The 15553-nt window shown below is 47.0% G+C and overlaps 1 protein-coding gene across 4 annotated transcripts in view; it reads left to right on the top strand.

Annotated features, from left to right (window-relative positions):
- EHMT1 (euchromatic histone lysine methyltransferase 1) overlaps positions 1-15553 on the top strand; it is a 93643-nt gene that overhangs the window by 63332 nt on the left and 14758 nt on the right. For all 4 annotated transcript variants that reach the window (XM_073541191.1, XM_073541189.1, XM_073541190.1 and 1 more), the window contains 3 exons: positions 10938-11053; positions 11693-11779; positions 12588-12666. In XM_073541191.1, coding sequence (XP_073397292.1) covers positions 10938-11053; positions 11693-11779; positions 12588-12666 — 282 coding nt within the window. The remainder of the gene's footprint in view (positions 1-10937; positions 11054-11692; positions 11780-12587; positions 12667-15553) is intronic.

Raw genomic sequence — 15553 nt, 5'->3', positions numbered from 1 at the left:
TTTAAAAGTGTTTTTCCTTTCTTTATATATGGGTATTGTCGGATAGTACTTGTAAAAACCATCACTTTTACAATTTACTGCTTATTAAAATTTTCAACCTTTCTTGAGATATTAACCCCTTCACGACATGAGCCTCACTAGTATGGCGCATGTTGTGTCCCTCCCTTTGATGTGGACTCCAGCGCTGAGCCCACATCTTTTTCGGCACATGTCAGCTGTTTTAAACAGCTGGCGTGCCCGCAACAGCCGTGGGTGGAATCGCGATCCACCCGCAGCTGTTAACCCGTTAAATGCCTCTGTCAATCACTCACAGCAGCATTTAGTGTGATCGTGCCGGAAGCGCACCACTAATCCTGCCCATTGGTGACCCCGTCACATGATCGATGGGATGACATGACAACCAGAGGTCTCCAGCAGACCTCTGTGGTTGTCAATGCCGGATTGCTATGTGAGCATTTCTGCTACATACAGGTGATCTGATTGCCTGTGTGTAGCAGAGGCAATCGGGTTATCGCAGCTTCTGGTCTCCCATGGAGACTATTGAAGCATGCAAAAAGTAAAATAAAAAAAAAAAGTAAAAATGTATAAGCTCAAATCACCCCCCCATTCAAAGTAAAACAATAAAAAAAAATAAAATGTACACATACTTGGTATCGCCGCATTCAGAATCGCCCAATCTATCAAGCTATAAAAAGAATTAGTCTGATCAGTAAACGGCGTAACGAGAAAAAAAGTCAAAACGCAAGAATTAAGTTTTTTTTGTCTCCGCAACATTGAAATAAAATGCAGTAACAGGCGATCAAAAGATCATAGCTGCACCAAAATTGTTACATTAAAAACAACAGCTTTGCACACAAAAAATAAGCCCTCGCCCAGCCTCAGAAGACAAAAAATGGAGGCGCTTTGTGGCTCGGAAAATTGCACTTTTTTTCTTTTTTAAACAAATTTTGGATTTTTTTTTTTTCACCATTTAAATAAAAACGAACCTAGACATGTTTGGTGTCTGAACTTGTAATGACCTGGAGAATCCTAATGGCAGGTCAGTTTTAGCATTTGGTGAAGATAATAAAAAAAAATCCAAAAAAACAGTTGTGGAATTGCACTTTAATAATAATAATAATAATAATAATAATAATAACTTTATTTCTATAGCGCCAACATATTCCGCAGCACTTTACATTATACAGGGGACTTCTACAGACAATAGAAATTACAGCATACCAACAAACATAGATCAAAACAGATACCAAGAGGAATCATAGAATCGTAGAGTTGGAAGGGACCTCCTGGGCCATCTGGTCCAACCCCCTGCTCAAAGCAGGATTTGCTAAATCATCCCAGACAGATGTCTGTCCAGCCTCTGTTTGAAGACTTCCATTGAATTAGAACTCATCACTTCTCGTGGCAGCTTGTTCCACTCATTGATCACTCTGTCAAAAAGTTTTTTCTAATATCTAATCTGTGTCTCTTCCCATTCAGTTTCATCCCATTGCTTCTAGTCTTTCCTTGTGCAAATGAGAATAAAGATGCTCCTTCTACAATGTGACAGCCCTTTAGATATTTGTAGACAGCTATTAAGTCTCCTCTCAGTCTTCTCTTCTGCAAGCTAAACATTCCCAAATCCTGCAACCTTTCCTCATAAGACAGGGTTTGCAGACCGGTCACCATTCTGGTCGCTCTTTTCTGAACTTGCTCCACTTTGTTGATGTCTTTTTTAAAATGTGGCTCCCAAAACTGGACACAGTATTCCAGATGAGGTCTGACCAAAGAGGAGTAGAGGGCAATAATGACTTCACGTGATCTAGACTGTATGCTTCTGATAATATATCCTAGAATTGCATTTGCCTTTTTTGCTGCTGCATCACACTGTTGACTCATATTCAGTCTGTGATCTATTAGTATACCCAAGTCTTTTTCACATGTGCTGTTGCTTAGCCCTATTCCTATATTAGGAATGAGGGCCTTGCTCGCAAGCCTACAATCTATAAGGAAAAAGGGGAAACACGAAAGGTGGATGGTAACAAATGCTTTTATTGTTCGGACCAGCCATAGTGTAAGAATCGGGTGTTCCTGTGATGCTGCATTAACCAGTTAACAGGCTAAGTATGTAACAGTACAGACACAGAGGGCTATTAAATGCAGAAAGCAAGTGGGAACATGATACGAGGATCCTGGTTATGGTAAAAAATTTTGAATGCCACACAGGGATATTTAGGTTAATGCGTTGAGGCGGTAGGCCAGTCTGAACAAATGCCTTTTTAAGGCACGCTTAAAACTGTGGGGATTGGGGATTAATCGTATAAACCTGGGTAGTGCATTCCAAAGAATTGGCGCAGCACGTGAAAAGTCTTGGGAGACAGGAGTGGGAGGTTCTGATTATTGAGGATGTTAACCTCAGGTCATTAGCAGAATGGAGGGCACGGGTAGGGTGGTAGGCTGAGACGAGGGAAAAGATGTAGGGTGGTGCTGAGCCATGGAGAGCTTTGTGGGTGAGGGTAATAAGTTTATACTGAATTCTGGAGTGGATGGGTAACCAGTGTAAAGACTGGTAGAGGCATCAGTGTAATGATTAGTGAGGAATATGATCCTGGCTGCAGCATTCAGGACAAATTAGAGAAGGTTAGAGTTTGGTAAGAGGGAGACCGATTAGTAGAGAGTTACAATAGTTCAGACGAGAACGAATAAGAGAAACATTAAGAGTTTTTGCAGAGTCGAAAGTAAGAAAGGGTCGTATCCTAGAAATGTTTTTGAGGTGCAGATAACAAGAGCGAGCCAGTGATAGGATGTGGGGTGTGAATGAAAGCTCAGAATCAAGTATGACCCCAAGACAGCGGGCATGTTGCTGGGGAGTAATAGTGGAACCACACACGGAAATGGCAATGTCGGGTATAGGTACATTAGTAGAGTAAGGAAACACAAGGAGTTCAGTCTTTGACAGGTTCAGTTTCAGATTTAGTGAGGACATGATGTTAGAGACAGCGGTAAGACAATCACTGGTGTTTTCCAAAAAGGCAGACATGATGTCAGGAGAAGAAGAGTGTCATCATCATAGAGATGGTACTGGAACCCAAATCTACTGATTGTTTGACCAATAGGGGCAGTGTACAAGGAGAAGAGGAGGGGGCCTAGAACTGATCCTTGAGGAACCCCAACAGTAAGGGGAAGGTGAGAGGAGGAGGAGCCAGCAAAAGATACAGTGAAGTAACGGTCAGAGAGATAGGAGAACCAGGAGAGAACGGTGTCCTTGAGGCCGATGGAGCGGAGCATAGTGAGGAGGAGCTGATGATCCACAGTGTCGAATGCTGCAGAGAGATTCAAGACAATTAGCATGGAGTAATGACCATTTGATTTAGCTGTTAGTAGATCATTAGAGACTTTAGTGAGGGCAGTTTCTGTAGAGTGTAAAGAGCGGAAACCGGATTGGAGAGGGTCGAGAAGAGAGTTATCAAAGAGATAGCAGAAAAGACGGGAGTGGACCAGGCATTCCAGGAATTTAGAGATGAAGGGAAGATTAGAGACCGGTCTATAGTTAGCGGCACAGTTTTGGTCGAGGGATGGTTTTTTAAGTAATTGCTGTATGATGGCACTTTTTTTTGCAATTTCACTGCACTTGGAATTTTTTTTTCCATTTTCAAGTACACGACATGGTAAAACCAATGGTGTCTTCAAAAGTACAACTCGTCCCGCAAAACATAAGCCCTCGCATGGCCATATTGGCGGAAAAATAAAAAGTTATGGCTCTGGGAAGAAGGGGAGTGAAAAACTGAAACGTAAAAAAGAATAAGGGCTGCGGCGTGAAAGGGTTAATGATCGCCAATATATCTTTCTCTCTCACCCATGACAGCACCACGGAGAGAGGGGATCCGCCCTTCAGGGACAGGAACCTACTGATAAAAGGGCGGTACCTCTCCTCCGCCTTCAGTTGGGTTCCTGTCCCTGACGGAGGGACCCACAGTACGGCGTACCTGTTAATGGAGCCGGGGCCGGCCTGTCCGGGGATCGGCAGCGGGGAGGCCCCTGTCGCGGCAGGTGCGGTGCCCGAAGCCGCCACCGCCGGGGCCGATGCGGGCTGCCAGGTGAGCGGGGGGAGACGCCGGAGTCGCCGCTCCGGAGAGGAGATCGGGGCTCTGCGGGGCCCGATGGAAGGGGGGCAGCGCCATGGTACGGAGAGTACCAAGATGACCGCTGCCCTGGAAGTAGAGAAGACGACTTCCGGGACCAGGCGCATGCGCAGGAGCGCGATCCCCGTCCAGCGCGTGCAGGTGGAGCGGTGACGTCACGGGGCGGTAAATTTAAAAGTGGTGAGGCACAGAAGCTCCTGGCTGGAAGCGATCCTGATAATGGAGGATAGCGACCAGCAACAGGAGCAGCATGCCAGGCAGCAGCTGAAGCAGCAGCAGCAGCACCTCCAACACCACCACCGACAGAAGGAACGAAGCATGGAGGGCCGTTCCAGCAGTCACTCCACGCGGCGTAGTACGTCAGCAGCAAGGAGCAAAACGCCACCAGGAGATCAGCCTATACAGGACCTGACTCCATCTCCCGAACCGGTACCTGCAGCCGCGCGCCTTTTTGGGGTAAGTGATCTTCGTGAATGTTCACCGTTGTAATACAAATCCCTCTCCCTTATTAGGGAATAAAGAAGGCAAAAAAGAACAGGGAATGTCCCACTTGCACTAAACCCCTACCGGTATCATGGGAGAAAAAACTATGCGAGTCCTGTACAAAAGAAATTGTTTGTTAGGAGACTCCGGATTTCGCATCTGACCTAAGGGCCGCAATTAAATCAGAGGTCCAGAGTGCCCTCGAATCCCTTAAACATAAGGATAAAACGAGGAAAAAAGACGCGGTAGAAACCTCCCAGTCAGATTCCTCCACATCGGGAGAAATCTCGTCTAAATCCTCAGAATTCGGCTCCTCATCCTCAGACGAGGAAACAGGAGGACGAAATTGTTTTCCCCTAGAAGAGGTAGACAAACTAGTGAAAGCTGTAAGGTCTACCATGGGGGTATTGGACCCGAGGCCGGAAAAAACAGTCCAGGACATAATGTTCGGGGGACTAAGCCAGAAAAAACGGAGAGTATTTCCGCTAAACGAGATTGTCAAGGGTCTAATCAAAAAAGAATGGGATAAGCCAAACAGAAAAAATACTACGGTCCCTTCCCTTAAAAGGAAATATCCCTTTGAGGAGGAGGCATCTACGTCTTGGGATAAAGCCCCGAAACTTGATGTAGCAGTCGCTAAGGCATCAAAGAAATTCGCCCTTCCCTTTGAGGACATGGGCACCCTCAGGGACCCCCTAGATAAAAAGGCGGATACCTTTCTAAAGGGGGCTTGGGAGTCGGCAGGGGGTAACCTCAGGCCAGCGATAGCGGCGACATGTACCTCAAGAGCCCTAATGGTATGGGTAGACCAACTTGAGAAACAACTGAGGGAAGGGACACCTAGAGATAAGATCTTAGATTCTATCCCAGTAATAAGGGGAGCGGCTGCATTCTTAGCGGACTCATCGGCCGATTCAGTCAGGCTATCGTCCAAAACGGCAGCACTTTCAAATGCGGCCCGAAGAACACTATGGCTTAAAAGCTGGCCAGGGGACCTACAGACCAAGATGAAACTATGCTCAATCCCCTGTGAAGGGAAATTCATTTTTGGGGAAACGTTAGACGACATCCTCCAGAAAGCAGGGGACAAGAAAAAAGGATTCCCAAATTTAGGGCCAGCGGCATTTAAGAGGCCCTTTCGAAATAAGAGGTTTTTTCAGAGAAGACCACCAAGGGAACAAAAGTGGGATGACAAAAGATTCTTCTTTAATAACTCTCCCCGGGACAAAAAGCCCTCCAAGTGACAGTACGCCCAGGGTGGGAGGAAGGTTATCCTTTTTCCTTCCAGCCTGGAGGAGAATTTCAACAAACCCATGGATAATAAACCTAATCCAGGAGGGCCTAAGGATAGACTTCCTCTCTCTCCCGCCTCAAAAATATGTAACAACGCCGCTGAGATCCAGTATGCGAGAACAGGAAGCGCTAGAAAGCGAGGTCCTAGGCCTAGTGAAAAAAAGGAGTCCTCCAGGAGGTTCCCCGGCAGGATATGGGCAGAGGGTTCTACTCCCCCCTCTTTCTAGTGACCAAACCAGACGGCACCTTTCGTACTATTATAAATCTGAGAAAACTAAACAAATATGTCAAGAATCAGAGCTTCAAAATGGAGTCGATCAAATCTACCACCAAAGTCCTGTTCCCAAACTGCTAAATGACGGTTTTGGACCTCAGCGACGCTTATTATCACATCCCTATCCACCCAGACTCCAGGAAATATCTAAGGTTAGCCGTCTCAATAAAAGGCAAAATGAAAGAATTCCAGTACAGGGCCCTGCCGTTCGGAATATCGATAGCTCCGCGAGTATTCACCAAAATAGTAGCGGAAATGATGGCTCATATAAGAGAACAAGATCTAATAATAATCCCGTATTTAGACGATTTCCTAATAGCGGACAGCTCGTCTCAAAAATGCAGGGAACAGAGAGACAGGGTGATGAACACTCTACAAGACCTGGGCTGGCTTCTAAATCTAAAAAAATCAAGATTGGAGCCCAGCAAGATACAGGAATTCTTGGGCCTAACATTAGACTCAAGCATTCAGGAGTGTCACCTCCCAGACCGCAAAAAAGAGAATATCGCTCAAATTACAGCAAGAGCAATCCAAAATCCCTCCATGACATTAAGGAAGGCTATGTCACTGTTGGGTTCCCTATCCGCCTGCCTGCCAGCAGTTCAATGGGCTCAGTTACACACAAGAGATCTCCAGTGGGACGTATTGGCCAACCAGGCATCAATAGGGGGACACCTAGAGGGTCGTATTACCCTAAATTCAAGCACTATTCATTCCCTAGCTTGGTGGCAAAGCCAGGAGAATCTATCCAAAGGGATCCCCTGGACAACAAAGATAACACACATAGTGACAACAGATGCCAGTCCCACAGGATGGGGAGCACACATGAACAACGAGGTGGCTCAGAGCGTATGGGGAAATCAAGAACTAAAAGCCTCCTCAAATCAAAAGGAGCTTCTAGCAGTAGGCTATGCGTTAACACACTTCCTACCCCTACTCCGGAATCACCATGTCCGCATCCTTTCGGACAATCGAGTCACAGTAGCCTATATAAATCATCAGGGGGGAACCAGGTCCCAAGCCCTAATGGACACATCCGCCAAAATCCTCAAACTGGCGGAGGCAAACCTGCTATCTCTGACAGCCATACACATCCGCGGTACAGAGAATCAGAGGGCAGACTTTCTGAGCCGCACCCAGTTACGACAGGGAATGGGTACTAAAGCAGTCCATTTTTCGGCAGATTGTAAAAATGTGGGGGACCCCAAACATAGATCTGTTTGCCAATTTCAAAAACAAAAAAGTAGACACCTTCTGCTCCCTAGATCCCAGGGGGAATCCTCTATCTCTGGACGCATTTATGCTCCCATGGACACAGAGTCTAACATATGCCTTTCCCCCTATCATGCTCATCCCAGCGGTCCTAAAGAAGGTCAGGGAGGACAGGGCAAGAATGATACTGATAGCCCCCTTCTGGCCCAAAAGAACCTGGTTTTCCTGGCTAAGAATGCTCTCAGTAACCGACCCTTGGATCCTACCGGATCTCCCGGACCTGCTATCGCAGGGCCCAGTGCTACATCCTCAGGCACCGAACCTCCATTTAACAGCATGGAATTTGAGAGGGCACTGATGAGGGACAGGGGATTTTCAGAAAACCTGATAACTACACTACAAAAAAGTAGGAAACCGGTTACGATGAGAGCTTATGGCGGAACATGGAAAAAATTCCTATCCACTTCTAGGGCAAAGGTTCAGGATGGCGTTCAGAGTGATAAAATCCTAGAATTCCTACAAAAGGGCCTAGAACAGGGTCTGGCGGTCAACACATTAAAAGTACAAATAGCGGCGTTAGGCGCCCTCTATAACCATGATGTGGCAGGTGACCCCTGGGTAGCACGGTTTATTAAAGCCGCAACCAGATCTAGGCCAATAGTCAGTCAAAGATTACCCTCATGGGACCTGAATCTTGTACTTTCAACACTGACAGGCCCTCCGTTTGAACCAATTCACTCGGCAACCCTAAAGATCCTATCACTCAAAACTGTGCTTCTGGTGGCACTAACATCAGCCCGAAGAGTGAGCGATATTCAAGCCTTGTCAGCAGGGCCTCCTTTTACAAAAATTTTAGACGATAGAGTCATCCTAAAACCGGACCCAGCCTATTTACCTAAAGTGTTGTCACATTTCCACAGGTCCCAGGAGGTAGTCCTTCCTTCCTTCTGCCCAAATCCAAAAAATAGAGGGGAAGAAAAATTCCATACTTTAGATGTTAAAAGGTGCCTAGTACAATACTTAGAGGCCACCAAAAAATGTAGGAAGGAAGGGTCTCTCTTTGTGTGTTTCCAGGGTCCTCGGAAGGGGCTCAAAGCATCCAAGAGTACCCTGGCAAGGTGGATAAGGGATGCGATCGCTCTGGCATATTCATCCAGCGGGAATACCATCCCAGAGGGGCTGAGAGCTCATTCCACAAGGGCAATGGCGACCTCATGGGCTGAAAGATCTGAGGTATCAATAGAACAAATCTGTAAGGCGGCCACCTGGTCAACACCTTCTACCTTTTTCAAGCACTACCGCCTAGATCTAGCCTCTACGTCTGACCTGACCTTCGGGAGAAGGGTCCTTCAGGCGGTGGTCCCTCCCTAAGCTACCAATCTCTGAAATTCTCTCCGTGGTGCTGTCATGGGTGAGAGAGAATAGCTTAGTTACTCACCGATAACGGTGTTTCTCGGAACCCATGACAGCACCCGCTTATTCCCCTCCCCTTCACGAGTATGGTGAGCACGTTTAAGGCTGTGTGCACACGCTGCGGATTCCGCTGCGTTTCCGCAGCGGTTTTGGCCGCTGCGGACACGCAGCAGTTTTAGCTGCGGTGTACAGTACCATTCATTTGAATGGGAAAAAAAAAACGCTGTGCCGACGCTGCGGAAAAAAACGCTCGGATTTGCTGCGGTTTTGAATCCGCAGAAAGAATTGCATGTCAATTCTTTCTGCGGAAACCGCTGCGGGTTCCTATCTCCACCATTGTGGAGATAGTGAGTCCGCAGGGCCAAACCGCAGGCAAAACCGCAGATAATCCGCAGGTCTTTGGACCTGCGGATTATCTGCGGTTTTTGCAAAATCCGTGCGGATTAATCCGCAGCGGATTCCGCAGCGTGTGCACGTACCCTTACTGTTAGAGTGTTTCCGTTTAGGCACGGTGCTTTGATAAGTAAGCAGTATTATAATGTTGTGTATATATTTCTGTTGTCTAACTAACCTGGAGACCCTCTGATGCTCTGTAACCAACTGAAGGCGGAGGAGAGGTACCGCCCTTTTATCTGTAGTTTCCTGTCCCTGAAGGGCGGATCCCCTCTCTCCGTGGTGCTGTCATGGGTTCCGAGAAACACCGTTATCGGTGAGTAACTAAGCTATTTTACCATCCATATCTGTTTAACCCCTTAGATGCTGCTGTCAATAGTGACTACATCATCTAGATGGTTAACAGAGTGTGGGGGCTTCCTCTTTAACCCCATCAGCATCATGAGATCTTGATTGTGTGGTCCTGGTGTTTGCAACGGCTGTTCATGGCCAAATAGTGGCCTTAGAGTCTGCTGAAAACAATTTTGAATATGTTGAGGGGTGCTGTTTTTAAAATGGTCTCAATTTTGACGGTTTCCAATATATAGGACCCCTTTAACACTTTATAGGTCCCTAAAAAATAAATTTTAATTTCCTTGAAAAATTACTGCTACATTTTTAAACCTTCTAAAATGCTAACAAAATAAAAGAACATTTTACAAATGGTGCTGATGTAATGCAGACATGTGGGAAAGGTTGTTTATTAATATTTCTGTGGTATGACTATCTGGATAAAAGGGATAATCACTCAAAGTTTTAAAATTGGAAATTTTTGTAAAGTTTGTTATTTTTATGGATAAACGCAGAAAATATCAACATAAATTTACCATTATCATAAAGTACAATGTCTCATGAAAAAACAGTCTCAAAATCAATGGATTATGTTTAAGTGTTCCAGAATTATTGCCACATAAATCGACACTGGTTAGATTTTAAAAATTTGGCCTGGTCACACTAAGGAGTTAATAGTTTTGTTTTGATTACAGTTGGTTGCATTGGAGACCCCCCCTGCTAGCTAGCAGAACATGCACAGTGCTCACAAGCTGTTTCCTATTGAGCCTGTAAACACTCTTTTGTAGCTGGCCAGGATCACTTTTACTGCCTAATCCTGACCAGCTTCAGCGCACTGTAGAAGTGGTCGGTCACCTAGGTAACAAGCTGTAAACAAAAGAGTAGAAAAGTGTTAATATTGTAAGAAAGGCTGTAAATTGCAAGAGTTTATATTTACAGGAACTATCCTACAATATCCATCTATGAAGATGTGAATAATTCTTAAAGGCAAAGTTGTCATTTTGTAAAGGAGTAGCACCTCTCACTTATGCATCGAGTGGTAAAAGGCACTGTTGCTTGCCCAGGTATCATTCATGCCTCCTTAATATTAGGACAGGCGTACAACACCTGCTAGACCTGGTGAGCGAGCGATGTGCGAGTTGTCAGGATCGCCTCTAACATCCAAAAGTAGAAGTGATTCACATTCTTTAAGGACACATTTACTAATCGGGTGACTTGAGCTGCGCTATCAAACGTGATGCTGTGCATGGTCAGCAATGGAGGAAGAACGCCGTTCGCTGGAGCACCGTGGCCCCTCAGTCACCAAGGTCCTGGGCAGCCCTTATAAATTAATAGATAGGACTATTGCTCTTGAAAACCGATAGTTTGTGACTGTTCACATTGAGTCAGTGGTCCCTAAAATATTTCTTCTCTTTTAGAGCGGACGCCTATTGCCAGAATTCAACATGGTAGAACCACCGCTGATCTTTGAATGTAACCACGCCTGCTCCTGCTGGCGAAACTGTCGCAACAGAGTGGTGCAGAATGGCCTAAAGTGAGTCCCCGTACAGTCTCTAACCCTCAAATTGCTCATGCACGCTCACCCGGGTGAGGAGGTATAAGCCGCTACCATACTCCAACCACGGTAATAATGGAGCAACCAATGTTTAATTGAATGTGTTCCATTCTTCTTCACCCCTGAAGAGTCTGGAGCCCTAAACACTGCATTTGTCACCACGGTTACCTGTCCACACCTACGAGGTTTATGTCCCGCAGTCTGGATGGAGGCCGTGGTTTAATTTCATCGTAGCTCCACATTGCACGGTGACCCTCTATAGGATCGTGCCACCAGCAGCGTTTTACCTATACAGATAAATGAACCGTAAATTGTCACATACTGGCCTAAGGAGCACACTTTTGACCTCTGTCTTGTAATTGGGGGACTGTAGAAATGTGGAGGTGTAGTCCTGGTTTACACAGTTGCTCTTGACATACCGGATCCTACAGAAATTGGTTCGGTTGAGCGGGCTTTCATCTCTTTGTGTATGGCACAGCTGGCACTGTCTATCCTCCCGCTGTTTTTCCAGTCTTTATGAATCTTTACAATCCTTGATCAGGATATAATTGTGCCAAAAAAAGGTTCATGTATGTTAACAATTCTGTAATTGCTTTTTCACTTGTTTCAATCCCACAGGGTCAGATTACAGCTGTACCGGACCAAAAATATGGGCTGGGGAGTGCGGACGCTGCAGGAGATCCCCATGGGGACGTTTGTGTGCGAGTAAGTGATTCCTTGTCGTACCTTCCCCTCTGTATAGACATTGCCTCCTTAGGAAGTTGTGTGAATATATCTCCCGGGACATGTGCCAGGACCGCTCTGTCTGGAGATGCCCGTCTGTCCGTCCCATTCATTGTTGTACTGTGCGGAGGGTGATGGTGTGACTGTCCTGGTGGTTCGTCTCCCTGTGTAACGTCGCACACCAACGTTCTCCACCAAGTGGAGTTTGCGGAGTGTTCTTCCTTCTCATTGCCTGGAGACGTGATTTTCTTCCCTGGTTAAGCACTGAAGGAATTTTCTGCGCAATGGAAAACTCATTCGGGGGAAGAGCCACACTCAAGTCTTGTACTATGGGTAGTCAGATGGTGGGAAGCATCGATGGCATGGCACATTATTGTACCAGCACCAATAGATCCGATGTGCAGCTGCACCTCTCACTGATTATTAAGAACCGGCTGTTATATTCTTAATCTACTAATTTATTGCATACCAGCAGATTAATATCATTTCTGTATGGCCACCATAGCCGGCAGCTTAGCGACAGGCCTAGACCCATGTATATTAGATTACCTTTGGCCCTATCTTACTGTTACTTGCAGGCTGGGCCGACCCTCCAAAGTGTATTTCAGCAGCCTGATTCTCCCCAAATGGCTGATGTTGAGACAAGGAAGCATGTTGCATTTTTTGACTGTAGGTGGGGGGAGCAGTAATAGGACTTGTCCGTGGGGCGGTAGGTTTCGTGCAGAGGCGCCATCCTGTAGAATCATAGTGTGTTTTCACTGCCTACTTTTCTGATTATCTTTCTTGCCAGGTACGTGGGAGAGTTAATTTCAGACACCGAGGCGGATGTACGTGACGATGACACCTATTTGTTTGATCTGGATAATAAGGTGAGTTTCGAACTGGCGTTTAGCACCTTGTAGTTGGACACACATCTCAGGTGAAGCTCTCTTGTGAGTGACGTCCGAGGGGAGCAATCATTAACGATCGGGCCATGATTGAGTGAATCATTTCCAGGAAATTTTGGTATTTGCACAAAGCTTCACACACAGGCGTCTACATTCTGGGAATTGTCCGAGCATGCGAGACCGGTGGGTGCTGTGCAAATGTTCTCTGACCGCTCTCCACCAACCACTTTAATTGTGCGCCATTGGCATCGGCCGTCCATTAAAGATCATTATGAATGTGCCCAGAAAGCATGGCCAGATCCTTTAATGCATCTTTCTGCTCCAGGACCCGACGTGGTTGAAATTAGCAGTAGTAATTAAAGTTGGCTTGTACAGTTGTTCGCTGCTGAGAAGAAAGGCGACCCCCTCCTCTTCCTCCGCTCGTCTCTCTGCTCCCCAGGACATAAGGAAAGCACACGGCTCCTCCTCACACAGCGCTGGCCTCATTTGTTCTACTTTTTATTTAATTTCTGATGGCACAGTTTGGGCTGCTTCCTCACCCTCATTTCTTCAGAAAATCCACGGTGGCTACGTTTTTGCATAAGTAGTGCTGGATGGGCAGTATAAGTGCTTTCTACCTTCTTTAATAGAAATAGGAATAGAAAAGGAAATATCAGTGTCTGGCAGCTTCCATTTGTTACACTGCTATGTCATCAGCAAGTTAAAGAAGTTGCTGCTAACTTTCGCATATTGCTGCACTTAGCCATCGTGGGCGGCTGTTGTGCATGGACAGTGAGTGTGGCTGATGATGCTGTGCTGCACATTTCCATTGTGGGCTGCTATCATGCATTACATGGTGAGTGTTGCTGAAGACGTTGTGCTGCTCATGCTGATGACGCTGTGCTGCACATTTCCATTGTGGGCGGCTATTGTGCATCAGATGGTGAGTGTGGCTGAAGACATTGTGCTGCTCATATCCATCGTGGGCAGCTATCGTGCATTGGATGGTGAGTGTGGCTGAAGACATTGTGCTGCTCATATCCATCGTGGGCAGCTATCGTGCATTGGATGGTGAGTGTGGCTGATGACGTGGTGCTGCACATATCCATCGTGGGCGGCTATCATGCATTGGATGCTGAGTGTGGCTGATAACGTTGGGCTGCACATATCCATCATATCCATCGTGGACGGCTATCATGCATTGGATGGTGAGTGTGGCTGAAGATGTGGTGCTGCACATATCCATCGTGGGCGGCTATCATGCATTGTATGGTGAGTGTAGTTGAAGACGTCGGGCTGCACATAACCATCGTGGGCGGCTATCATGCATTGGATGGTGAGTGTGGCTGATGACGTGGTGCTGCACATATCCATCGTGGGCGGCTATCTTGCATTGGATGGTGAGTGTGGCTGATGACGTGGTGCTGCACATATCCATCGTGGGCGGCTACCATGCATTAGATGGTGAGTGTGGCTGAAGACGTTGTGCTGCTCATATCCATCGTGGGCAGCTATCGTGCACTGGATGGTGAGTGTGGCTGAAGACATTGTGCTGCTCATATCCATCGTGGGCAGCTATCGTGCATTGGATGGTGAGTGTGGCTGAAGACATTGTGCTGCTCATATCCATCGTGGGCAGCTATCGTGCATTGGATGGTGAGTGTGGCTGATGACGTGGTGCTGCACATATCCATCGTGGACGGCTATCATGCATTGGATGGTGAGTGTGGCTGATGACGTGGTGCTGCACATATCCATCGTGGGCGGCTATCATGCATTGAATGGTGAGTGTGGCTGATGACGTGGTGCTGCACATATCCATCGTGGGCGGCTATCATGCATTGAATGGTGAGTGTGGCTGATGACGTGGTGCTGCACATATCCATCGTGGACGGCTATCATGCATTGGATGGTGAGTGTGGCTGATGACGTGGTGCTGCACATATCCATCGTTGGCGGCTATCATGCATTGAATGGTGAGTGTGGCTGATGACGTGGTGCTGCACATATCCATCGTGGGCGGCTATCATGCATTGAATGGTGAGTGTGGCTGATGACGTGGTGCTGCACATATCCATCGTGGACGGCTATCATGCATTGGATGGTGAGTGTGGCTGATGACGTGGTGCTGCACATATCCATCGTTGGCGGCTATCATGCATTGGATGGTGAGTGTGGCTGATGACGTGGTGCTGCACATATCCATCGTGGGCGGCTATCTTGCATTGGATGGTGAGCGTGGCTGATGACGTGGTGCTGCACATATCCATCGTGGACGGCTATCATGCATTGGATGGTGAGTGTGGCTGATAACGTTGGGCTGCACATATCCATCGTAGGTGGCTATCATGCATTGGATGGTGAGTGTGGCTTAAGACGTGGTGCTGCACATATCCATCGTGGGCGGCTATCATGCATTGGATGGTGAGTGTAGCTGAAGACATCGGGCTGCACATATCCATCGTGGGCGGCTATCATGCATTGGATGGTGAGTGTGGCTGATAACGTTGGGCTGCACATATCCATCGTGGGTGGCTATCATGCATTGGATGGTGAGTGTGGCTGATGACCTTGGGCTGCACATATCCATCGTGGGCGACTATGATGCATTGGATGGTGAGTGTGGCTGATGACGATGTGCTGCACATAGCCATCGTGGGTGGCTGTTGTGCATTGGACAGTGAGTGTGGCTGATGATGCTGTGCTGCACATTTCCATTGTGGGCTGCTATCATGCATTAGATGGTGAGTGTGGCTGAATACGTTGTGCTGCTCATGCTGATGACGCTGTGCTGCACATTTCCATTGTGGGCGGCTATTGTGCATCAGATGGTGAGTGGCTGAAGACATTGTGCTGCTCGTATCCATCGTGGGCAGCTATCGTGCATTGG

Source organism: Dendrobates tinctorius, unplaced genomic scaffold (genome assembly GCF_039654945.1).
Source record: "Dendrobates tinctorius isolate UK_male_01 unplaced genomic scaffold, ASM3965494v1 ptg000120l, whole genome shotgun sequence".
NCBI lineage: Eukaryota > Metazoa > Chordata > Amphibia > Anura > Dendrobatidae > Dendrobates > Dendrobates tinctorius.
The sequence above is the reverse complement of the archived record's forward strand: the minus strand, read 5'-3'. Positions and strand labels throughout refer to the sequence as shown.